We start from the raw sequence: 27206 nt of genomic DNA on the forward strand, positions 1-27206 counted from the left end.
CTTAGTTTTCAGTTAGGATACCGACACATTTTACGTAGAATAAGAAAACTAAAAAAAATCAGTATTGATAAGCATTCAAGGTAAATCAGCGCTGAATTCCCATGGGCTGTAAAAAATAACACAGAAGCGAACGAACATGCACTAGTCAAAAGGGAAGTGTAAAACTCATTGAAAAATGAAAAATTAAGGTATTATTCTATTTAAAATGCAATTAATGGGATTCGTTGCACATACCCTTTAGTTAGATTGCAATGTCTTCACTACTGCACTATACTAAAACCTGTCTCCCAAAGTCCAGGCACCAATAATGATAATTATCTTTGCGATAAGCAAGGGTATTACAACTGGTTACTGGACTTTTCCCCCGTAAACAACTTTGTCCACAGGATCTTCACTTCTAGAATAAAGATCCTGCGGACAACTTCTGGATGTTTCTACTGTAAAGGTAAATGCAGTATGTGCATGTTAGGCTATGTATGGGCCTTGTGTGATTGTGTTTTGAGCTCCTTCAATAGTTTTTTTTTTGTCCTAAAAAGTTTCGGTACTTTTTCGGAACTTGAGTGTCGGCTTTAATTCTCTCAGCTTAGTTTCCCAATGAATTTTTTCAATCGCTTTTTATTCGTTTTTAAAAGACTGTTTTTTATATTTCTGACAATTTGAAATTACTTTTCCAGATCGTTTCTTATAAAAAATGAAAATTTTAAAACTGAATAAATTATAATTGTTTAATTTTTTTTGAAATTGAAAAAAAAATTCGGAAACTTTTTTCTTTTTGTTTTTGATTGGATTTTGCAAAATAACTTTGCTTTCAACCTTTTAGGTTTTTGTTTGTTCAATCGGCTGTTTTTATCATTATTTTTCTTGCGTGGGTTTTTCTTGGTTTTCGCTTTTTTTTATGTTTATTAAGCTTTTCTACAACAATAGGAAAAATGTTCTTCTTGCTTTTTTAGCCCATATTGTTTTGAAAAGTAGCTGTTTCATCTAAAAAACGAGAACAAAGCAAGCCTGTAAATGCCAGTAAATCAGAAATAGTTAAATTCAAATTTTTTGATAATTTAATTTAAAATTGCTGCTCGAGTTCATTGTTTTGCCAAGTCAGTTTGAGTTGCTGTCTGCTAAATTTTTGTTCCTCCAGTTGTACTTAGTTTCATTGTGTTAGGATGGTAAAACCGGGAATCAAGCAAGCTTGAAATGCTGTCAAATTAGAAATGGTCAATATCAAAATTTTCTCTAATTTTGTTCAGAGTTGCTAGACGAATTTATCCTTTTTTTTCGCCAATTCAGAAATTGTATTATTTTTTCTCACATTTAATTGTTTTTGATTTTTTTCGGGCTTCATTTTTCTAAAAGTAGTTCAATGGTTAACGTTTCTCTTTAATACTGGGTTATGTTTCGTTTTATTTTTTGGTTAACCGTTTTTCAGTCAAGTTGTTGGTCTTCTCTGATCGGAATTTTTTTGGAAAATAAAGTCGGCCGTTTTTTGGCTTCATAGCTGTCTAAAATCAGTTGATTTTTTATAAATAGTGCTTAGTTCTTGTTTGTTTGTTTCAATCGTTTTTTTAACTTTTTTTGTTGAACTTATAAAAATTAAATTCAAGTTTTTGAATTATTTTGGAATTGATTTTTGAAAGTTCTTGCGAAATTTCTTTTTGTCAAAACTGTTGTTCTTTTTAGAATTTTTTTTTTGGTTTTTCAGATCACATTTGTTGTGTTTCTAATCTTATTTTCTAGGCTTATGTAAAACTGAATAATGTTGTTCGGTATTTATGAATTATAACAAGCTTTTGCCGGCGTGAACACAAAAACATGCAAGTGACTTTTCTCCACTTATCTTGCATGGGTTGGCAATCAGGGGCAAAATTGCAATATTTTGGAGGGGTGGGGCACTTTTTACAAGTCGACCAAATTGATTTTCTGAGCGCTTCCAAATGAATATTAAGACCTTCTTCTGACTAAATTGTCCAAAAATGAATTTTCAGGTACTTTTTGGAAACTTTCGACCAAGGAGTCGCGTGAAAATTGTGATCAAGAAATCCCTTCAAAACTAGTATATATTGGCGCCTAGTAAAAATTCTGAGGGTCGGTCAGCCACAAATGCATGTTTGAATAGTCCCAAAACGTTAACCTTTTGGGTCGGCAGTGATTCAAACTCAAGAGGGAGGTCATCGCCCTCTTGCCCGATATCCTCCCCAAACAGCCCAATCGTTCTTTGTTCAATATTTTTGTAATAAAACTTTATTGAATATTTCAACTTTTCTATTTTTGCAAAATTTTTATTTTTATTTTTTGATTTCCTATTGTTGCTAATGAGGAAGCAACTCTTGAGCTAAAAACCGTTGGCTTTCGAATTATCAAAATTCAGCTTTCAATTTCAATCAATTTTCAAACAAAAATTGGCTTTTTTGTTAGTCAAGATACACAGCCCAACTCCTAACTCATTTAATCTAGCCATGGAAGCAATTGAGACCGTTCAGAATTTTTTCTATTAAAAAATTGCTTAAAAAAATTGATAAATCTTGAGCTTTTCTAAAAGTTCACGGTTTTGAAGTACCTTTTTACTTAGTGCAGATGAATTGTTTTTCAATTTGTTTTTTGTAGATCTGATCTGAAAATTATCAAACGCTGTTTTGCTTTTAATTACCGCATTGTGTCTGAATTCAAAAAATAGTATTATCTAAACGAATTTAAACATTTTTATCAAACCAAAGAGTTGATAGTTTTTCTATGCCTGGAGACTTTTGCACCAAGTTAGAATCCCTCCCACACCGGCGTTTCATGAATAAAAATTAATTTAATTTGAGTTTTTCTGTCAGCGTCTATAAAAATATGAACCAACGGATTATAATTAATTGCGCTTACGATAACCAAGCGTTATCAAACTGGAATGTATATTATTTTTTCGGGTTAATAACTTATTTAACAAAATCACTTGAATCACTAGACTTCAATCACGTGCACGCTTGCAAAATTAAGTTCTACCGGTCTACGGTTACTACTAATAGTTCTTCTAAGAAGAAATGTCTTAAGTTTGTGATGACAAACTAACACGTTTTAAAAAAAATATCGTGCTATCGTTAGTCTGATTATGTTTTGTCGGTTGTTGCCGCATCACAGAATTTTCTCGCTAGTTTCTGGCACATATGTTCTTTATTAGTTTTTCAGGTACACATTAGCTTTTATTAGCTTTTCAGTTTTTTGAGAACAATTCTACGCCTGAGGTGTAAAGGAAAACTTTCTGTTTTGAAAAGGCGTCGACCTGTTGTGTGTCTATTTATGTTTGCTCGGCTTAGTTGTCTTGTAACGGATTTTCGCTGGGCTGTAAGTAATTTTTATTGTATCTGAAAAAGTTTTTATTCGTTACAGCAATTTGATTTTTTTTTCGCAGGTTTGTTTGGCTCCAATTGTGCTTGCTTATGTTTTATCGAGTAAATGACCCAGTTAAGCGTTATTTTAAAAGAAAAATAGATTTTTTGCTTTTGCGTTTCCGGAGAGGTGAACGTAAAAATTTGGATTTTTGGAATTTTTAAAACTTTTTCAATTGAAAACAATTTTGCTCAACGGGAGTCTAGCCAACTTTTGATGGCTTAGTTGCCGATTTTTTCTTGTCTAAATACTTAGTAAACGCAAGTTTTGTGTTTTTAAATTGAACATCATTCCAGGCGAATTTCAGAAAATTTTGTACTTTTTTGAATTCTTCTAATTGTTTTTCGACTTGGTGGCTTTTGTATCATTTTCTGTCTGCTATCATACAATGCTACGTGTGTAAGGTTTTGCAAGTGGTGCTCCGCTTTGCATCTGTGTTGGAAATGGATTGTTTTGCTAATATATAAAAGAAAGCACCTTAGTTAATTTCATTGTAAATCAATTGTAATCGATTATTTTTTCACTTTCAAAGTTAAAGACAATAAAATTCCATTAAATTCTATATTTTTGTCTTTTTGTGCACAAAAGTTACTTTCACTTTTCAAATTAAAGTTGGTAACTTGCTATTTAATTTTTTAATTTCAATTTTTTACCTCGCAACTTTTATTTGTTTGTCTTCAACCATTTTCTTAATTTATTTTAAAACTTTTAGGGGTAGGGGAGGGGGTGGCAGAGGAGGGCGATGAAAATCCGAGGTGGACAACGTTTGTATCAATTTGTGCAGAGTCGTCGCGAGTCCGCCTTTTTGTATATGTGAGGCCGCGTTCAAGATTTGCTTAATGAGTCCGTAGCGGTATTAAGACGCCCCTCCCCTCAGGTATTCAAATCCCTGCTGCCCCAAAAGGCAAAGGGTTCCCTCTTTGTGCTATTTTGAGATATCTTTTTTTGGCTGCCTGACCCTTAAATTTTTCTACAGGCTCCTTCAGCGCCAATATATACTAAATTTGAGAGAAATCGATCGCTGAAAAATTACAGTTTTTTTAGTCGAAACCTTCAAAAAGAGCCCAAAATGGCTTTTTGACTTTTTTCAAAAATTATCTTTCGTGAAGGGGAATAATTTTGTATGAATGAATGTTTTATTATGAATGTATTATGACTAAAATACTCTCTTTGACCGGGATCGCGCGCCGACACAAAAAGAAGTTTTTTGTCTGAAAAGAGGGTAAGGCGGTAAATTTTGCTCGACGCGAAACAAAAAACCATTATATTTGATTAAAAATGGATTATAACTTGTTTTAAACTTTACAAAACATTGGATTATAATCGATATTCTATTGACTTTTGGGCCTGAGGGCAACATAAGAATCGATTTCATTCCAAATTTTAGACCAGAAAAATTCATTATAACTAATTGAGTTCGTTTCACTTTTCTCAGATGTGGGCTCTCCTTTAAATTGATTTGAGGTGTAGGATGTTAACTTGGTTGTATGATGTTTTTTTGGTAATTTTTTCTACCTGTCATCGGCCCTATCTTTTGGCCCTGTCATTGCTGCTCTTATCAGATTTTCACAACTTTGAGACAGAAAAGATCCACATGGGCCCGGAAACAACGCTGACAACTTTGTTTACTGCTGCTTTCTTATTGTTCGCCGATGGTCTATTAAATTGTGAAGCCCAAGTGAGTGACCTTTACAAATCTAAAGCTCGAAAATCAAACGTTGGTTTATTTAAAAGTTTTATTCACAAATAAAATTATAAAAAACACTTGTATTAAACTGTAAAATTAAAATTGGAATTATTAAAAATTTAAAATCTAAATATTGATTTGAAATCAAACATTGAAACAGATTAAGAAAAGCACTTCAAAAGATAAACGTCGATTGTCATTCACCAGCTCACATTGTCTCGCATAACAAAATAGTTTACATCTGTCCTGAAAGTTTCTAGCTAGCTGTTGGTCACCGCTCTCTCCCGCTTGCTGCTCAATCTCTGAAGAAATGTATAAATCACATTCATTTATATTCGAATAAACAATTCTATCTGGTGATCCCTCTTAGCCGAAGGGCCGAAAAAAGTGTTCGCCAATCAATTTTTAAAAATCAACAAGACTGCTCGTATCAGGGCGAAGCCCTGAATGTTCCGACTGCCTTTTAAGGTTTATGGAGCAGCAGTAATAACATAAAAAATTTATTAAATTAAAAAATTTTTTAATTCGAAATTTTGTATAAAAATCATCCCCCCACAAGCCATATAAAGTTCAAAAAGATAGATTTCGTTTCTTGTAACAAATCAATTATGGCAAATAAGCTTCGTTCAACCAATTTGGAATGATTTATAAGACGGATTAAATCTCCGCTTACGCGTTAATAGCGCGAATTATATCGCGCGTTAATTGTCCCAAATTGGTCAAAATGGCAATCTTTAAACTCTCATAACTTTACGCAAAATGATCACAGGTGAAATATCTTTTCAAATTTAAGCTCAGGACAAAAATGGCTTTCGAATGATACAAAAAAATTCCGTCAAAAATGGCTAGTTAAAGAGTCGAAATTTGTCTGAAGAAAAAAAACCCACGCCGAGCACAAATATTCCGTTACTTTCGTATCGAAAGTCGGAACAAAAAGCGAGATGAGCGTTTAGTCTTCAAAATTTTCAGAAAACGTTGATTGTTTGAAAATTTTGGTCAACTCGGTTCTTCGGCTAAAAGAATAGCCCCAAACGATCTTAATTCCCCTGTATCAATTAAGTCAATTAAGAGCGAGACTGTTCATTTGCTTCAAGATTTTTAATCTTAGCCAATCATAATCCGTTTCTTTCAATTTTTTTGATGCGATGGTTTCTTTAGCAAAAAATTTAATTAAATGATTAAGTGTTAGTTTTGTAAAGAAACAAGACTGCTCGTATCAGGGCGAAGCCCTGAATGTTCCGACTGCCTTTTAAGGTTTATGGAGCAGCAGTAATAACATAAAAAATTTATTAAATTTAAAAAAATTTTTAATTCGAAATTTTGTATAAAAATCATCCCCCCACAAGCCATATAAAGTTCAAAAAGATAGATTTCGTTTCTTGTAACAAATCAATTATGGCAAATAAGCTTCGTTCAACCAATTTGGAATGATTTATAAGACGGATTAAATCTCCGCTTACGCGTTAATAGCGCGAATTATATCGCGCGTTAATTGTCCCAAATTGGTCAAAATGGCAATCTTTAAACTCTCTTAACTTTACGCAAAATGATCACAGGTGAAATATTTTTTCAAATTTAAGTTTCTTGTTCAGGACAAGAAACTCAGGACAAAAATGGCTTTCGAATGATACAAAAAAATTCCGTCAAAAATGGCTAGTTAAAGAGTCGAAATTTGTCTGAAGAAAAAAAACCCACCCCGAGCACAAATATTCCGTTACTTTCGTATCGAAAGTCGGAACAAAAAGCGAGATGAGCGTTTAGTCTTCAAAATTTTCAGAAAACGTTGATTGTTTGAAAATTTTGGTCAACTCGGTTCTTCGGCTAAAAGAATAGCCCCAAACGATCTTAATTCCCCTGTATCAATTAAGTCAATTAAGAGCGAGACTGTTCATTTGCTTCAAGATTTTTAATCTTAGCCAATCATAATCCGTTTCTTTCAATTTTTTTGATGCGATGGTTTCTTTAGCAAAAAATTTAATTAAATGATTAAGTGTTAGTTTTGTAAAGAAACAAGACTGCTCGTATCAGGGCGAAGCCCTGAATGTTCCGACTGCCTTTTAAGGTTTATTGAGCAGCAGTAATACATAAAAAAATGAATGAAATAAAATAAAACGAAATTTTTTTTTCTTAAATTTGAAATTTTTTAATGAAAATCATCACCCCACACGCCATATAAAGTACAAAAAGATAGGTTTCGTTCCTTGTAACAAATCAATTATGGCAAATAAGCTTCGTTCAACCAATTTGGAACGATTTATAAGACAGATTAAATCTCCGCTTACGCGTTAATAGCGCGAATTATATTGCGCGTTAATTGTCCCAAATTGGTCAAAATGGCCAAAATGGCAATCTTTAAACCCTCATAATTTTACGAAAAATGATCACAGGTGAAAGATCTTTTCAAATTTAAGCTCAGGACAACAATACTTTTTGAGTGATATAAAAAAATTCCGTCAAAAATGGCTTGTTAAAAAGTCGAAATTTGTCTGAAGAAAAAAAAAACCCACCCCGAGCACAAATATTACGTTACTTTCGTATCGAAAGTCGGAACAATAAATCACATTAGACAAAACTGCTCGTAAATCAGGGCGAAGCCACGAAAGTTCCGACTACCCTTAATTGGTTTTTTGGTAAGTTAATTATTGAAAAGCTATAAGTTTTGGACAAAATCAAACACCAAGTGTGAAAATTAGCATGTGGGTCGATTAAAATGCTCATGTTAAAGAGTGAAGCTGACTCGTCTGCTAATTCAAGCGTTCTTTATTGAATTTGAAAATTTGAACAGCATTCACTCTGTCGAATGTATAAAAGCTTGGAAACGAAATTTCAATTCTCTCAGCTAAAAAAGAAAATTTAGGCAACAAGGTTTTTCGTCACGATGCACACAATTAAAGCAATTATTACAAGATAATAGGCACATATGCTTGCCAGTACGCCCGCAGTGAGCTCACCTCAATTCAAATTAGAACGATTTTGTAGCGCTTTATAATTCGTCATGCATCAATAGTTCGTGTTACGCTTTCTGCATCGTTAGAAAAATCCACATAGCTCCCATAAACTAGACTAAAGCATGATCAAATTGGAAATTTTCGGAGCCCCAAAACATTGAAAAATTAAATTGAAGGTAAAAATATCTTTCTAAAGGTATACTCATGGTGTAGATATTTTCAACGGGGTATAAAAAATTTTTGGTAAAAGTTATTACATTGATCACATAAATTTGACCGAATAAAAAGAAGCTACCAAGCATAGATCTCAACTCACTTTCTTCGAACGTTGGAACATAATTTATTTGAAAATCCATTTTTACCGAAACTTTTGTCCCTGCTATTGGGCAAGAACCAAACAAAAATCAAACTTCAACTATCGGCAAAACTTGGGTCTTATGCCCAAAACGGCCCAAAATCAAAATCTTTTAGCTAAAATTAATGCGGCAGATTTGATTGGCTAATATTAGCCAATCAAATTCAAGCAACATGGTCAGGCATGTCATTCAACTGATCCAGCAGAAAAAAATATTAGCCGAAGTAATTGAAAATGTGAACCTTAGTCAAATTATAAAACTAATTTCTCGTTTTTTTCTCATGAAATTATACCCAAAAAAAAATAAGTAAAATGGTTTCAACGCGAAAAAATTACTATCGTTTTGATCATTTCGGTCAATAAGTTGATCTGCTTTAAATTTTAATTGAAATGCCGACCATGTTGTTTGCATTTGGATGGCTAATGAACCAATCAGACTCAGCCATATATTGACTTAAGATCAAGATGTAGAAATACTTATTTTGGGCCGTTCAGTGCATTAGACCCCAAAACTTTATCAGAAAAAAAACACCGGCAACCTAAAGTGAGCGATTCACAAGCATACAACCCAAGTTTTATACCGGTCAAAACTCATATAATCGAATTTATTTGAATTAAATTTAAAGAATTTAACTAATTTAAAAACTTTTTGCCGCCAAGTGCAGTGGGGATGTTTTCTGTTGTACCTAAGTGATAAAGAAAAATTTTCGGGTCGATTTTACTGAGAAATCAGATCAAATTTAATTAGAAATTCTGGGCTGATATCTCGAGCATTGGATCTTTTCTGGAAATATACTCAAAACATAACTTATATGACCATTAAAATGCATTTGGGCTCATATTTATGCAATTTCTGCTGAAAAAACGGCAGAAAAGAAAAGAGCCAGTTAGAGGTTTAATTGAGAAAACTGCCTTGTTTTTAGCAAGCCTAAATTATTATTTTGCCTATCGTAGTAAAATTGATTGAGTTTTGTTTTCATAATTTCATCTTTTATTCTTTAGGGTTTTTTAAAAAACTCGTCAAAAAAAGGTTTACAAAAAACAAAAATTTGGAAATTAATGTCCCAGAGAATTAATTTTTGGCCATGTAGCAAGAACCATGCCATTATTTAGCGGTTGTGGATTCGACATAAAATTTTTCACAAAACTAGTCGTCACTGCAAGCACTGATTAATAAATTTGTTAATTATAGGTGCGGCCCATTGGCATAGTTGCTAAAAAAAATCTCCTTGACTGGTATGAAACTTCAATTGTCTGCTCCTACGTAACCACATCATCACACATTTCTCCAGCTATATCAAGGGGGTGTTAAGCATGTAAGTCGACTAGCATGCAATAGCTTCAAATAGGCGCTCATTTCGAGGACACAATTTCGCCTTTCTTTTCAAAACACTTGGAATCCAAATTAACTTGGATTCCGACATTTAATGAAGATCTTTTCGCTTTTCTAGTTACAAATTCAACGGTGCTTTCAACAATATTTGGTATCTGAATCCAAATGAAACTTTGTCTTAACCCAAAATGCAAAATTGAGAAACCACATAAAAAGAAAAAAACTAGCCATGACAGCTGGAAAAGAGTAATGAATGCAAAGAAACAAAAAAAAACTGACTTGTTTTTGAAATTAAACTTTCGAATTTCAAAATAAAAGTACATGACCTTAACCCTCTTTGAGTTTCAAGATGTATTGAAATTCAAAGAATGCATTTTAATGAACTCGATTGAAACGTTAAACCCCCAGCATCTGCTTTTGAAGATAAATATATCGAAATTTTGATATTTTGATACTTGAGATCTTGCATTCTGCAATGCTACAAATTATTTTTTTTGGATCTTTTTGGCAGGACTTTCGATGAAATAGACGTTGTTCTTCTCAACAGGCTTGAAAATGGGATAATTTTTCGCGCTCAAATTTCCTATTTGTGCGAAACTCTCAAAATTTCTTATTTATTGATGTTTGAAACTTGCCGTTTCATTATTACCCTATAGTGTTGGTAGTAATTTATTCCAACTCTTTATTGATGCTAAACTGGATTGCGGCGAAATAATTGATCCATTTGATTAATAATTTGACCAAAAATTGTTTATTGTGATTGACATTGCTCCTGGAGAAAAAATCTTTCGAGGTGTTTTGTGCTAGACAGGGGCGGATCTAGGATTTTCTCGAGGGGGGGCGGATTTTTTTTTTTAGGTCCATCAGATTGATTTTCCGAGCTCTCCCAAAGCAGTAAAAAGACCCTGTTTTGACCAAATTTTCTGCGCCGCAGGCAATTTTTTGAAAAAACAGGTCAAAAAAGCCGTTTTTGGGCACTTTTTGGAAAATTTTGACAAAAAAAACACGTTTTTTTTGGCGCGCGCTCCCCCTCAAAATTAGTATATATTGGCGCCAAAGGCGCCTTTAGAAAAATTTTAGGGTCAGTCGGGCAAAAATGGATTTCTTAAAAAGTAGCAAAGGGGGGACCCTTTGGGTTGGCAGGGGTTCGAATCCCTGAGGGGGGAGCGTCCGCCCCCCCCCCTAAATCCGCCCCTGGTGCTAGACATTGCTCCTGGAGAAAAAATGTTTCGACTTGATATGTACAGCCTTGTTGTTCCAAAATTCAACGAAAGTGACAGAATATTTTACTCGGGTGTTTTTCTTCTCCAGACATATTTAGACTTATTAAATAGCCATTTTAGCGGAATTGTTTTTAGCCATTTAACAGATATTGATGTTCAAAGCTCAAAAATCGCTGGCGACCATTTAATCTTCAATCATGGAGATTGAATTTGGGGCTACTTTTGTTGAAGAGTTCGTATCTCGGGACTAGAAAGCACAGAAGAAGTATCAGCCCGATTATGTTATTCGTTCGTTTTGTAATCGAATGTTGGTTTTAATTTTTTAAATTTTTCATGTGTAATGAGGTTTTCGCAAATTTTTTGATGTTGTGGAATGCCGCAGATGATATTTTTTCAGGTTTTTGAATGCCATACTTAGTGATCGAGTCAAGTTGGATATATTTCAATAAAGTAAAACAGAATAGCAAAAAGCAATTAACTTGGATTCCGACATTTAATGAAGATCTTTTCGCTTTTCTAGTTACAAGTTTTGCCCTCAATAGCAACGGAGCTTTTAGCAGAAAACTTTCAATACTATTTAAGGAAGCATTAGGCTCAATTTTAAAGTTACAACAGAATGAGAAAGCAGCCGAAACAGTTAAAGCTTTATTATTTCAGACAACCAGTCATTGTCATATTAGCTAAGCAACATCATTCGACTTAAAACAGCAGTTAGACATTGAAACAAAATCAATTGCACTGGGCTAAAACTAAGTCTTACCTTCAATAATTAGAGAATCTGAAAGTAAGAATCAAAATGGATCGAATCGCCATCTCGCTTATTGAGGAAAACGATTTCAATTACAGTTAACAATGGTTGCCAAGATCTCCTGAAAAAAACTGATCATCATGCTCAATTTTTTGATGTATCAATTGTATGCAGTTAACTTTTATGGCCAATTAGAAGTAAAATAAAAAAATCACCACGGGGCTGGACGTTTTTCAGCGATACTAATCCATCTATAAAATGAAGTGACAAACCTTTTTCAACGCCATCGTCAATCGGGAACTCGAGCTTCTTTTATCTTTTCCCACAAACTGAAAAAAAAACCCAGATCTATTCAACTTGATTGGCTACAATGGTCGGGTCGGAGTGTTTTTTTCTTTGATTCTTCAATAGTCACAGAGAGTTTATACTGACATCTTTGTTTTGGAAATTTGAATTTAAACTAGGCAATTTTGACAGAACTGGACAATTTTCAAATGTTGGGTGAACCAGTGAATGCCATTCGGAAGTGAAAATAACTGGGTGATGTTTCATGGGTTTTTGTTTCATGAACTGAGTTTCAACGTAATTAGAGCTAATTTAAATTGACCGGGCAACACTATCAAAATAAGACATTTTAAACGCGTTGTTCTGAAATTAGGTTGACTTCAGAAAAAAAGTGAAGAGAACGAAGGTTGGTTAAAATTTAAGCAAATTACTATGGAGTAAATGTTTCAAAAAAAAAAAACAAACCAAAAATTTTACCTAAAAATGTGTCATAAAAAGTGCATAAACTACTATGTCCACCGCCGATTAAATTATACCAAATTTAGCGCCTTATATTGTCCAAAAAATTTTTCGCAAATTTTTTTTATTTTTTTTTGAAAAAAAGGTGTTTTTTAAGAGAGTCATTTTTTCTTCTATCAGACCAAAATATTTTGATTTATACGAAATTTGGAAGAACATAACCTTGTCAAATTTTGTTGGTCTATATAACAGGCTTCGTTGGGTTATATCTTACTCAGCATTTACTCAGTAGTTTTATCGTAATTTTTTTTAACTAAAAGGACCCATTTTTGAAATTATTTGTTTGAATCCGAATATAGTAAAATAAGTTACACCACAGTAATCGGTTTGTCAGTTTTCGTCCAAAGTCAACCTATTTTGAGAAAATGTGTCAGAAATTTTCAATTCTGCTTGTTTTGCCCGGATATAATGTAAATCAACCCTGTAGTCCATGCCAAAATGTGTGCAAGAAACTTCGTCCAATATGCAAACAACATTTTTGCTAAAGTATATATGTTCTTTTTATTGGAAAATATTTTCCTTAACATCTTTTTTTTTAAAAAACTTCCGAAAGATAATGGGCCGAGCAAGGGTAACCGCTCGACTAGCATAAAGCTCGAATAGCAAAAACCTCGAACAAAAAATTAAGCAATCGACAAGCAAATGAAATTCCTCAGCACCTAAATGATGATCAGTCACACCCTCGAACTGTCATGGCTTGAACCGAACACTGATCGCCGCACGAATTGTAAAATGTGTGGAAAAATGAGATGTGCATGTATACATATTTTTTGTGTTTTGTTTATTTCAATTTTGACACTATTTGTTTTTCCGTTTAAGTTTTTCAGCTAGTCGATACGATTTTCAGTTTTGAAATTTAAATGCTAGTCGAGCTTTATGCTAGTCATACACCGCCCGAGCAAGCAATTATAGCACTGAAGTTTGATATGGCTATCCTGAAGAGGCCAAGACTACTAATGGCGCACAACTTTTGGCATGAGCTCCAAACAATCGAGGTAACATGATGTACTTACTCCTGGTGTTTCTTGCAAGTGCACGGGTAAAGAAGTTAGAGGCTCCTGAATTGACTAAAAAAATTGTTGCAGAAATTCGAAGTTCAGTGATTTATGCAGAGGACCGCCATTCTTTTTTTTTCGTGTTTCGCGAGAAGAGTTTCAAAAACGAAGTAGAGGTCATAATCAGGTAACTTTGCTCAAAAAATTATGCGAAAAATTGAGAAATTCTTAAGATTACTTTCAAAAAAGTCTCAATAAAGTTAGAGAATCCTCAAAGAAAGGATAATTGTAGGGGCAGAGACAAATGCAGTATGTACTGTCACCGTCGGATGTTATACTTCTCGAAAATATCTTTCAAGGCGTCATCGCCAATACAAAATACAAAAAAAAGGTTCAAAAATAATTTGAAGTGTTCTCATTTACAAGATGATTCCGTGAGCTAGTGATTAAACTAACTTGTAGCATATCCACTGATCTGCTCAGTCTGTTGGATATCACGCTTTGAGCACTCATTCCCCCAGTCCTTCTGCCATTCCCACCTTCTCCGCCTCCCACTCCATGTTCAGTCGCAGAAGCCTAAGAAAAAAGAGTAACGTTTTCAAGAAACAAAGTTCGAATGGCTAAAAGTTCAGATCAGTCAAAATACTTTGAATCGCTCAAGCTATAGTCCAACAAAAATGTTCTACATCGTTCAAATTATGAATTAGTAGACCGCCAGTTTTACACAGAAGCGAAGCGGAGCTTCGCGTCACTTGCGATACAACGCAAGCACAGCAGTGAAAGCTAGCGAATAGATATTTGCAAGCTAGTTCAGCACTTTTTTAAGCTATTGACTAAGTATTGTAGCTCTAGTTTGACCTGCAGAACACTCAAACTCACACTAGCTTCCTGAAGTTTCTACATTTAGTTACAATCAAGACCAATAGGTTTAAATTGACGAAAGTGCTGATAAAAAGACCAATAAATATTCCGTTTTCTTCGATAGTCGGAACAAAAATTGAAAAGCGTTTAAAATTTTGCGCAAGTGTAGAAAAATCGAAAATGATTTCAGTTCCTGGTCAACTTATGAAAAAATACAGTTCAGATCAAAAGACAAGAATGTAAAATTTCCCTGATCTCTGAAATACTGACGGAATATCAAATTGATGCAACGGATGCAACTTTTGCTGATATTTCTTACACTTTGGATACTTTTCGGGCTTCAGTTTTGCGCAGGGTGATTTCGTGGTTATTATTGCCACCTTGCTGGACAAACTTGTCATTCTCTGTGAACAGGGGCGAATCTAGTATTTTGTCGAAGGGCAGGCGGATTTTCAAAAATTTTCGAAAATTTTGTCGACCTTTTTTTAGGTCGACCAAATTGATTTTCTGAGCTCGACCAAATCACTATGAAGACCCCATTTTGACGAAACTTTCTGCGCCGCAGACAAATTTGTGAAAAAAATGCCAAAAAGGCGTTTTTAGGCAATTTTAGGAAAATTTCAGCAACCGGCTATCTTTATTGATAATTGAAGTAAGTGACTTTTTACTAGAAAGTTGTGCCTTAATTTGGCGTTTACTAATTTACTCCGACGCAATCAAAACTTATGTTTTAAAAACGGGAACCTTTAATTTTCTGGCATTTAGCTTGATGATTAACGTGATGAAACTCATTTAGAGGGTGTGGGTGCGAAGAAAGTATGGGGTAAAACGTTCGAGTAAGACTCTAGGAAACCCGCAGGCAAAACATATCACGTGGCCGATGAAAGAAAAAAAACATAAAAATTAACCCAAATGATTTTGATCGTCTTTAGACGACAGTAGGAACATACAAAGTTTCGCCTTTGTACGAGTAGTCTTATTTGCTATTCGTCAGTGACGTGAATCTCTAATTTAGCAAACTTAATTGTTCCGACAATTGAAGAAAACGGAATACTTATGCTCGGTGTGGTTTTTTTATTCAAGCAATTTTCGCCGATCGAAATAATAGTTTTCGACAAAAACTTTTTATGCCCCATTGAAGATATGAGTTTCCTGAGTTCAAATTTAAACAGATGTTGGCCATGTTCTAGACTATATTATGGGCGCGTTAAAGAATTTATTCATTTTTATTCCGCACAAAAAATCGTTCCAAATTGAATTGAGGCTAGGTAATCGGATCGCTCGTATTAATTTCGTACGACTCACACTTTGATATTGTCTAAAGTTTATAGTTTTTCATGATTTTCGTTTCCCAAAAACTATTTGATATGAATTAAGGGACAGTCGGAACATTCAGGGCTACACCAATAAAATTAAAGCGATTCAACAAATCACTTAGGATCTATGAAACGCTTATCAGTCCCGTGTGAGCACGCTCCGATTCTTATAATTACCCACATTCTAACTTAAGTTTTTGTTCCGACTTTCAAAGAAAACGGAATATTTAAGCTCGGTGTGGTTTTTTTATTCAGTCAATTTTCGCTGATCAAAATGATAGTTTTCATTAAAAATTTTTGTAATACTTCATTGAAGATATCGAATTCCTGAGTTCAAATTTAGGAGGATATTTCACCACCGATTGAAAGTTCTGGGGGTTTGAAATTGCCAAATTGGCCATGTTCTGGGCTAAATTATGAGCGCTTTGAAGAATTTACTTTATTCATATTGCTGAGAGCGTAACGCGAATTATCTATGCGTGGTGAATTGTATTGAGGCTAGCTAATCGGATCGGTCGTATTAATTTCTTCTGACACATTATTTCACATTTTGATATTGTCCAAAGTTTATAGGTTTTCAATATTTTCTTTGCCCTCAAATACGAGCAGTCTTGTTTTGTTATGCGGAGTTCTTTTGTTTTGAACGTTCTAGATGCAAAAACAGCAGGCTAGATGCGAAAACAGCTTTGCCCTGATATACGAGCAGTCTTGTTTTGTTACGCGAAGTTCTTTTGTTTTGAAGGTTCTAGATGCGAAAAAAGCGGCCTTGAGTTTTTGCATCTAGAACTTTCACATTGTCCCACAATTGCAGCCGAAATTGGCCAGGCTTGAGCTAGAGGAAAAGTGAGAGCTCGTACTCACAGAGCTCGTACTCACAGATCTTTACCATATCAGGGAAACGAATACAAGATATGAAGATTTTTAAGCGAAGGCCTTACCAAAATACTACTTAAAGCCTCTGTGCCAATCTATTCTTCTTTGCTCTGTTATGAGCGGAGTCTCCTAGAACTTTTGAAAAACTAGAATAGATTAGAACAAAACTGCTCGTATCAGGGCGAGGTCCTGAATGCTCCGACTGGCTTTTAAGGTCAATGGAGCAGTAAAAATATGAAAAAATAAATGTAAAAAAATATATATATATTTTTTAAGTTTGAGATTTTTGCGAAAATCATCTCCCCAGACGCCATGCATAGTACAAAGTGATATATTTCGTTCCTAGTAACAAATCAATTATGGCAAATAAGCTTCCTTCAACCAATTTGGAACTATTTCTAAGACGGATTAAATCTCCGCTTACGCGTTAACAGCGCGAAATATATCGCGCGTTAATTGTCTCAAACTGGCAAAATGGCAACCTTTAAACCCCCATAACTTTGCGAAGAACAATCACAGGTGAAATATCTTTTCAAGTTTAAGCCCAGGACAACATTACCGTTCGAATGATATAAGAAATTCCGTCAAAAATAGCTAGTTGAAAAGTCGAAATTTGTCTGAAGAAGAAAAAACTCAACCCGAGCACAAATATTCCGTTATTTTCGTTACGAAAGTCAGAGCAATACACCTTAATAGATCATTAATTAATCGCCTGTTTGGTTCTTTACACAAGCATTTATCTCTGTCGCCTTTAACAATTTAATAAATTTATCTTATCTCAACCATAACACTTTTTCCCTAACATTTTTAAATATTTTTGATTTTGAAATTTGATTGGTGAATACTACTTTGTAATTTGGTTCTTCTAAGACGAGTGATTCCGTCGAAAAGCTACACAAATCATAATACTCTCAGAATTTTCCAAAACGAGTGTTTGCAATTTGATTAGATGATTAAAATTAAATGATTAGTTCTTAATCGATGAGCTGACTTGTATCGAGAACAGGAAAATCCAAGCATAGGCAAGTGAGCCGGCCAATTAAATTGATTCCCTTCATTAATTTTATGAGCCCTGAAATAGAATGAACTAGGGCTTAATGAAACCAGTGAAAAACTCTTAATTTTACAGTTTTTAAAGTTAACTACTAAATCGAAGTTCGAAAGTTAGTTTTTAGGAATTTCATTAGCTATTTTGTATTTCTCGGCCCCATTTGAGTTCAAATTAACATTAGAATTCTAGAAGCACTTCTGGTTTCCGCTGAACCACAAACCATTTTAAAAAAGGGCAATTTTCCGACGCATGAATCAGATAAAATTCAAAATCCCTTAACTTTCAAAAAAGCAAGGAAACGCTAGTTGCCTGAATACAGACATACTGGTGCAGGAAACTTGGTCAAAATAGGGTCTTCATAGTGTTTTGAGAGGGCTGCGAAAATCAATTTGGTCACTAACTAACTATCTCTAAAAAGGAACTATCTATTTTTTATAGTAATCAAAAATAAAAATAGTTAATCATTGATAATTTAATTTTATTCAGAAATTTATTTACCGTATCGGCTGGTGAACTGTGGTTGCCCCCATTGCCAAGATAGGACGCTTGGCCAAGCGAGCCATGGGAAGCGGCTGATCCAGTAGACAACCTTTGCTCGCGGCTATTGATCAGTGGCATGTAGCCTGATGTAACTGGGTTCGTAATGCGACTCCTGCGAGGAATGTTGTCTAGTCTGTGGCGAGGGATCCATTCGTCAACTCCAGAGCCACCCAGCTACAAATCATAATACCAATAAAACTTCTTAGACAAGGAACAAGGACTATTAGGAACAAAGAATTTTCGCCCAAAATCAAGTATGTTTTGCAAATTTTTAATTAGAATGGTTGTGGCAGAATCTTAGTGACCCTAGCGGACTCGACACCTTCCCTCTGATATTCGACACCTTCCCTCTGATATTCGACACCTTCCCTCTGATATTCGACACCTTCCCTCTGATATTCGACACCTTCCCTCAGATATTCGACACCTTCCCTCTGATATTCGACCCCTTGACCGCACAAAAGGTCCCCGTTTAGTACTATTTTACGATATCCATGAATAATACACCAGCAATAAACTTTTGATTTGCACAACTGCCACAAAATTGCACATAATTAGAGGACAGCGACTTTTTTCCTCAATTGGTTGCTCAACTTCAAGAAACCGTTCCATAGAACGTCATTGTTGGCACGTTTTTTTTCTTCAAAAGCTCACAAAATTTTGGCTAAGCTGGGTCTTTATACTGTCCGACAAACCGAAAAAATCCTAGATCCACACCAGCATAGGAGTATTCATACTAAACCTTGCAAAAGCCACATGAAACACCATAAAAACTGATGTGTGTGATGGATGATAAGTAAACAAAGAAGCGTAATGTGACCTTGGCGTGTTGTAGACTCCAGAAGCAGCTCATCATGGTGGAGGTGTCTCTGAAAGTGAGGATGTGACAATAGTTGTCTCCAATCAGCGACAGCGATTTCTTCCTGAAAACAACACACACATTCCTCATTTTTAATTGTGTCGCAGCCGGATATATCGAGAAAAACCGGTTTGAAATTTTTGAGTTTTAGTCTAATGCGAGCGAAAGGACCAATCGAGTAACGTTCGTGATATGAAATTTAGACTAAAAAAAATTGATTTTACTAAAAGAAAACTAGTACGGGAAAGGGAGCATTTACGATGGAGAAAAGATATTTTTTGAAAAATTCACGCCGACTAATATTAATGCAAACATCTCCTGAAGCATGAAAAAGGTTCTAATTTTGCCTGGTTTACGGAACTTTTTTTAGAAAGCGTTGTTTCTTCTTCCTCCGACCACGTCACTGAAAACGACTGGAATATACAATGACATATGGATCCGTTTTTTTTTCAGCCAATTTTGACTACCTCAAAGAAAGCTCATAGTAGGTCACAAGTGGGGTATCATATTAAAGCCCTATGGGTCCTGATTGGATTCTATGTCCATTTAAAAACTGTCTCATAGTCAAGAAAAAATGTTCGACAAAATTTCAATTTGCAGACGAAATTATACAAAAGTTGATGAGAGGCTGACTTTTCACTACAAATTTAACATTTTTTAATTAGCAAAGTTTTGATAAATTTAAGCGTTGTTACTTCTCATTATTGCAGATTTTAGTCTAAGTCAGTCTCCCTTTACCAAAAACTCGAATTTTACAAAAAAAAATCAAAATTTTTTTTCCTAATTTCAATTTTTTTTTCATTTTTTACTTTTTGTAATTAGTGTTGACGGAAGATTCTGTGCTACCGTGTTGCCGCTACGGTTCGAAACAAAAACTGAAAAATGGAAAGTATGGAAAACAAATTGAAGCGAAAATGATGAAAAACTGTAAAAGCCAAAATCAACGGAAACTGTCATACTGCTACTGCAATAGCAGTAATCGCATGATGTAATAATAACTTTCAGTGGTAAAAATTATTATTATGATGTGTCCAAAATCACGCGTTTGGAGACATTGGTACACATCTGAGAGCTCAGAATTTGAATCTGCTGTATCACTCTCGGTGACTATAAAATGGACAGAGAAAACAATTAATTCAAGCAACAAAGAATACATTCTTGAATTATCACTAGTTTTCCAACAAGATACCGCATACGATATCACATGGCGCAGTCAGCAGGATTCGCAGCTCAGGATAATCGTACTGATATGGGAATACCCGTATTTTGGGCGTCAGCAAGTTAAGACCCACCGTGACAATTTAAAATCTGGTTCGAACAATTTCTAATGGCAGTAACTGTGAAAGAAAATGTATACCCGGAAGTTATGTTGGAGGAACCAAAAGACATCTTAGAAGAACCACCTCTACGACCAGAAACGCCACGAGAGGGAGAGAATGAAGCTGCGACGATAGCCAGAAATCTTAGAGATAAGCTAGCAAGAGATCGAGTAATGCTGGAAGATGAGGAGAAAAACACGGGGCCCAAGGGTTGACCACAATGTTTTTTATAATGAGGTACAGAAGAAGCTTGTATCCAGATTATTCTTCTCTCTAGGGACTGAAGGAAAGAAGAGGTTTTTGCAGAAAATCCCCACGCCGAAATTTCCAAAATGTCGTTCAGGGATATTACAGAGCTAGCAGCGGTCTCGTTTCAAAAGGTAAAGTGCGTGACTTATGAAAGCTATAAATTGTTCACACGAATGCTACAATCCGGGGAATCACTGGAGGCCTTACAAGCAGCATTAACTGCTCAAGCAGCCAGATTAGGACTTGGAACACTGGAAAATTAGATCTTTCGTGACCTATTCATTTCGAAAATGAAAAATATGAGGTTGCAAGATACACTGACATTTGAAACGCTAGATCCAGAGGAAGTGTTGAAAAGAGCTATAAAATTCGAACATAGCAAATTGACTACAATGGCATTTCAGAAGACAAATGCAGTAGCAACAGTAGGAACGGGCAACAACTACAACTCTGGGGTGAGAATAAAACAAGAACCAGTGATGGCTGTCAGGAACTCAACAGGAAACACAAAAAATCAACATTAAAAGAGGGAAGCGAATAAACGACAAATTAACAACAGAAACTCCAATGGGAAAACTAAACCATGTAATAGATGCGGAGGAGCATTTGACCAGGGACATCTAAAAAGCTGTTCGGCACTGGGCAAAACTTGTAAGAATTGCTGAAAACACAAACACTTTGCAAAAATGTGTAGATCTCAGCAAGTGAGTGAAGTCACGGAAAAAACCAAAAAAAAATCACAAGAGGAATGTGATCTTATAAAGAAAACTTCGGCTCATGTAGTGATTTTGAAGTAATGTCAATACAAACACACCGGCCGGAAAACGAAAGAATCTCGAAAGTTGTGGGCAATAGAATTAACGAAAGCAATAAAAAGTTAAATGGGGAAAAGATAAGAGTTAAAAAATTGACTTACTCCGAGACCCAACGTCGAACAGGGTAAAACCACTGAAGGCCATGGTGAGAATAGATAATCAAATCATACAACTGACGGTAGATACCGGAAGTCCAGTCTCTTTCTTAAATTGGGCGACGACAAAAGAAATAATCGATAAACCAAACAGCAAGATTCATTCCGTCCGATAAACTGAACTTGGCTACCCAGTTCGTCGACTACAATAAACAACCAATCTGTGTATTGGGGGCATTGAAGACAAATCTTCGTTCGACAGGCTGAGAGGTGAAAGGAGCCACTTTTCTGGTAACGGAACGTAAAGCCAGATGCATAATGGGATTGGGTTTACAAGGACAAGTGGGGATAGCCACCACACAAAAACCACCTCCAAGAGAACTGTCCAGGTTTGACGTGCTCATGTGCGAGCAGTCACAAGGTTGGGAAAACAAATTCTTTGATAAATTTAGAGATTTGTTTGATAGACAAGGAATCTCAAAAAATCACATTGTAAAGTCAAAATTCAAGTACCCTCTATGTCCGATTCCAGAAAAGAGGAAAATAATCCCAATTCATATACAGGACAAGGTAGAAAAAGAAATTGAAAAACTGTTGACAGAAGGTCATATCACAAAACTGGACAAATGTACAAGTGATTGCTTTATAGCCCGAATTGTAATAACAGTAAAAAAGGACGATTCGATAAAATTGGCGATGAACGCCAAACTGATTAACTTGCAATTATTGTTCAAAAACAAATATAAAATGCCCAATGTAGATGAACTCATAGATGGGGTAAGCCAAATAGTTACAGAAAACAAAGAGGGCACACTTTACTTCACAGTGTTGGATTTAAAAACGCGTATAGCCAGTTAAAATTGGCTGCAGACACAGCTAAGCAGTGTAACTTCAATATCGTTGGTGGAAAGGCTACCGGGACGTATAGATTCTTTACAGGGTTCTATGGATTAGCAGACATGCCAGCCAAATTTCAAAAAGCTATTGACAGAACTATTAACCACGCAAAAAACACTTTTTGTTTTTTGGACGACATTCTCATTGTGTCGAAAGGTAGTGAAATAGAACATGACAAATTAGTAGAAACGGTACTGAAAAAATTGGATGATGAAAATCTGGCATTAAAGATTTTGAAATGCGAATTCTTCAAAAACCAGGTGAACTGGTTGGGACATCACTTTTCGGAGTCAGGGGTCAGTCCAAACTTTACTAAAATCGAAGCGATGCAAACTCTAAATCCACTAAAATCGCTTTAGCAAATAAGATTATTTCTGGGTAGTATAAATCATCTAGCAAAAATCATACCCAACGCGGCAAGCTTAACAGAAAGGTTGCGGCCATTTCTCAAAGAGTAGAATCAAAAGGAAAAGCTGAAAAATTTGAGTGGGTTGATGAACACACGGTGGTGTTTGATGCCGTCAAAACGCAGTAGCGAATATTTCAAATTTAAACTACTATGACGCTAATCATGAAACAAGAGTTAAATGTGACGCAAGCCACAATGGTTTGGGGGCTACATTAGAACAACAAACAGATGAAGGATCGTGGGTTCCGATCTCATTTGCATCCAGATACCTAAATATACAAGAAAAAAAAGTCAAGAAATAAACTGGAGTTACTTACAGTTGTTTGGGCAGTTGACAGATACAAACATTACCATTTAGGTAAAACATTTACCATCGCAACAGACAACAAAGCCCTAACATCAGCCTTAGATGGGAACAAGTCAACTAAAAACCTATCAATCCTGATTGACCCGGTGGGTCGATCGATTGTTGCAATATCAATTTAAAATAGTTCACATTCCGGAGAGGGACATGGGGATAGTCGATTATTTATCGCGTGATCCTTATTATGATCCTTGGCCCGAATAGGAATTAGACGAAAGGTTTGTAGTGGCAAAATAAACTCTTTTCACGAAGCGTTATACTGCATGAGCAGTAGGCTAGAAAGCACTGGAACGCTCAACCGGAACGAAAGCGTTCTAAGACATTCTAGAAGGAATGTTGCAAAACAGTCATCGCTTAGTGGTTGCTATGGCAACCAAAACGGTCAAAAACGAACAAAGCTCGACCGGAACGAGAAAAAACAACTTCCGCGACCGTCCAAAAAGCTAAACAGCAGCTCACAAAGAAAACAGATAATTTTTTTTTCATTTCAACCCAGCAAACGGTCGTTTCAAGAAACTGCAAAAACAATTCAACAATCAGTCAATGAAACTCAGAAAAAAAACAGACTCACGAAAGGAGATGTCAGAAAACTTCAATCGTTCACACGACTGGTGGTCGGATACACCACAGGAATGGAAAAATGATGACAGAGGAGAGTATTCTGGACCCGAAGCGGAATCGCTCCCTGTCGAACACAAACGAATTGTCCAAGGAGGAGGAGGTTACGGAGACACTGCAACGCACAAGAAAAATAATTCGCGGAGGTCGGAAAAACAGAGACAGCACGGACAGCGAGACAAGAATTCAATTAAGAGTTAAATGGCAATTGCAACCGAACCAACAAAAAGAGACGGACAGCAGGTTACTTTTGTTCTGGCAATTGATCGGGGGAGAATCAAACACTACAAGAAACATCAATCGGGAACTAGTGGCAACATCGGAAGAGACCGATAAATTTCCGAGGGAAACCGATCAAGTACCAATCAGGATCACACCGGCTCATCCAGACGAAAGAAAATTGAGCGATGTTCAAGTAATCGAGGTGGATCTGACAACCACAGAAGACATGGAGAGCGACCAAGAGGGGTGCGCGATCGAACCGCCCAAAAGGTCCAATAAACAAAAGGAACAGAAGCTGCAGAAACAGCAAACGGAGGAGTCACTGGACAATCTCACCAAATTGTTTGATAAAAGTATCCTGACAGAATTGACTTCAGAGGACACGTGGATGGACCGCCTCAGACGAGTCATAGAGAGAGAGAAGACAACCAGGGCTTCGAGCTGATGGGACCGTATACGAATCCATTGTGGTCGCAGATGGCGGTGCAGGACGATTGCATTCTGATGAACAACAGACTGGCAGTACCTCTTCAACTGAGACAAGCTGTGCTCAAACGAATTCATCGGGGACATCCGGGTCAAGAGGCTATAATAGGAGTGTCACAATACCTGTGGTGGCCGCATATGCATAAAGACATAGTCAACCTCGCGGAAGATTGTCGTAGTTGCACCAGATATGGTAAGAACGTAAAATATCTAATTCCAAAAAATGCGTCAAAACCACTGCTACTGCTCACGCAAACGGGCCAAGAAGTACAATTAGATTACGCGGGACCGTTAAAAAACCACCGAGGAAAAAAGATCTACCTTCTGGTAGCTATAGATAGATTCTGGGAAATTCTTTCGATAAAGGTCACGAAATCAACAAGTGGAAAGTGTACGGTAAAATTCTTAAGATCATATATAGACACACATGGCAATCCAGAATTAATACGATCTGACCAATCTTCACAATTTAAAGGGAAAACACTCAAAAAATTTTGCACTGAACTTAATATCGAAGAAAAACACTGTCCGGTGGGTGATCATCGGGGTTGCGGTCTAGTAGAACGAACAATACAAACCATAAAACAAAGATTGGGGGCAATTTTGTAAGAATAAAAAAACCGATCGATAAAACTATGTCTTCGTACCATAATGCGAGACTTACGGTGGAACAAGCAGAAAACAATACAAGTATCTCCTTTCCAGGCACAGTTCGGCAGACTTCGAAAAAACGAATTTAAAATCTTAAGTGATAAGTTTATGAACAATTCTGACTTTTTAGACAAACAGCATCTGGAACGATCGGCGCTAACGGCATCTTAGCTAAAGCGAAGAATTGAACAATTCAGGGAGAATCTGAAGATAGTCAGAAAGGAGGAACTCAGCAGGGACACCAGCCCACTGCATTAACAGCAATTACACTCAGACAGGGATCGTCAGAGAGCAAAAGCTCTCAAGGAATTACTGGAAGCGAACGCTCGCTGGAACGAGGAAAGAAGGGACGCAGCGAAAAACAACATACGGCGGGTTGTTGATGAAACAGGCCTATCTAACCCAGAACTACGAAAAGAGATGATCTGCTCCTGGGAGAAGGGATTCATAGGAGATAAGGAACAGGAAAATACGCAGTGTCCGAAGAAGACAATTTTGCTTAAGGACGAATTACGTAAGAGTGGCCAAGCGCTCACAAAATCGCTTAAGGGGAAAATATCGACAGAAACAAGTTCGACAGTCAAAACGTCGACAGGATCAATTCACAGAAAATAACGCGGAGTGAAAGCAAAAACTCATCGGCGGAACCACACAAGAAGCTTCAAAGAATCAGTTCCTCAGAAAATTTAGAGGACATTGATTCGGATGAAAAACTGCGACGGGCCGTGGAACTAGCAGATTTTGTGAACCCGGTGGATCAGTTCCAACAAAGCCAAACAGTCAAAACCTCAAACGACACGGAAGCTGGAGGGGGTCTAAATCTTGCACTCAAACGAGTGAAGCGAAATACAGCGGGCCGTAGTTCGATACCTGGACCCAAAACTCAGGAAGAGGTTGCATTAAAGAAATCAAAGAAAAAACGAAAGGCAAGAAACCAGACGATAAACCGGAAAAATCCCCCAAACAAACTGCTACCGCAGTCGACCAGAGCAACTAACAATCAACATCCACTTTGGATATCTCAAATAAAAATGTTCAATTGAGCTCCACTCCAAAAAACAAACAAAAGGCCAAACTGAAGAAGATAGACCCAGAAACACGACCTGAGGACATCCTCGACACATTTCAAAACCGAAACCTGGCACCAGCGGAGTGGGAGAATTTTGCGGACCAACTTCTCAAGAGGGGGATTCAAAAGGTCGCGGACGATTTCAGAGGACATGTTCAGCCAGCATCTGAACAAGAAACGAGATTTGAGCCTCCTCAGGGAGTTTCAGACGATTCTAGCGCCGAAGAATCGGGAGTCCCACGAAGCTCAAGACAGACTAAGAGTAAAGAGCCAAAACAGTTTGGGGACCCAGTCAAACATTCCATCAAGGAAGTATCGGAGGAGTTGTCAGAGGGAGCACTTCTTGAGGCCGCACTCCACGAGTACCGAAGAAGACTAACGGACTTCAAAGAACGGAGCGACATGCCTATAGAGTCCAAATCACGCCTACTGGAAAGACTTATTCAGGAGGAAAATCGGCTACGCAACGCTGGACAAAGGTATAAATTGTAATCCTTACTGGAGAATCGACCTGGAAGAAAACTAAGAAAATTGAAAGACTGCAATTAAAAAATCTTCCAAATTCGGGAACTCTTTGTGAACTGAGTGTATAAAACTCTTTATAGTAGAAATTTTTTCATATATAGAAAAATTTATTTTCCACTCGAGGGGGTATGTCATACTGCTACTGCAATAGCAGTAATCGCATTATGTAATAATAACCTTCAGTGCTATCAAAAATTATTATTATGATGTGTCCAAGGTCACGCGTTCAGACACATTGTTACAAAGCTGAGAGCTCAGAGTTTGAATCTGCCGTATCACTCTCAGTGACTATAAAACAGACAGAGAAAACAATTAATTCAAGCAACAAAGAAAACATTCTGGAATTATCACTAGTTTTCCAACAAGATACCGTATAGGATATCACAAAAACGAACCAAAGTATATTTAGCCTTATGCCTAAAATGAAATCAAAAACTGAAACTGGTTTTTATTGAAAAACCAAATTGATTAAATGTCACCGGTCAAACAAAACAATTGAATTCTTCCCAAAAAAAGGTACAAAACAAAAAG

The 27206-nt window shown here is 36.2% G+C and overlaps 1 protein-coding gene across 7 annotated transcripts in view; it reads right to left on the reverse strand.

Moving 5' to 3' along the window:
- Positions 1 to 5136: 5136 nt before the first annotated feature.
- The window catches only part of LOC134846065 (uncharacterized), a 46985-nt gene continuing 24915 nt past the window's right edge, over positions 5137 to 27206 (reverse strand). Inside the window, exons 7-14 of one of the 7 annotated variants that reach the window (XR_010162778.1) lie at positions 18918 to 19020; positions 18056 to 18271; positions 13913 to 14032; positions 13475 to 13528; positions 11930 to 11986; positions 11670 to 11687; positions 8002 to 8113; positions 5137 to 5352 (exon numbers count right to left, since the gene is read on the reverse strand). Coding sequence is in view for 5 of the 7 variants with exons in the window: in XM_063863255.1 (XP_063719325.1) it covers positions 5311 to 5352; positions 11930 to 11986; positions 13475 to 13528; positions 13913 to 14032; positions 18056 to 18271; positions 18918 to 19020 (592 nt within the window). In the remaining 2 variants the exon portion in view is untranslated. The remainder of the gene's footprint in view (positions 5353 to 8001; positions 8114 to 11669; positions 11688 to 11929; positions 11987 to 13474; positions 13529 to 13912; positions 14033 to 18055; positions 18272 to 18917; positions 19021 to 27206) is intronic. The other 6 variants (XR_010162782.1, XM_063863271.1, XM_063863293.1 and 3 more) reach the window with 6 other exon arrangements.

Source organism: Symsagittifera roscoffensis, chromosome 1 (assembly GCF_963678635.1).
Source record: "Symsagittifera roscoffensis chromosome 1, txSymRosc1.1, whole genome shotgun sequence".
Classification (NCBI taxonomy): Eukaryota; Metazoa; Xenacoelomorpha; order Acoela; family Convolutidae; genus Symsagittifera; species Symsagittifera roscoffensis.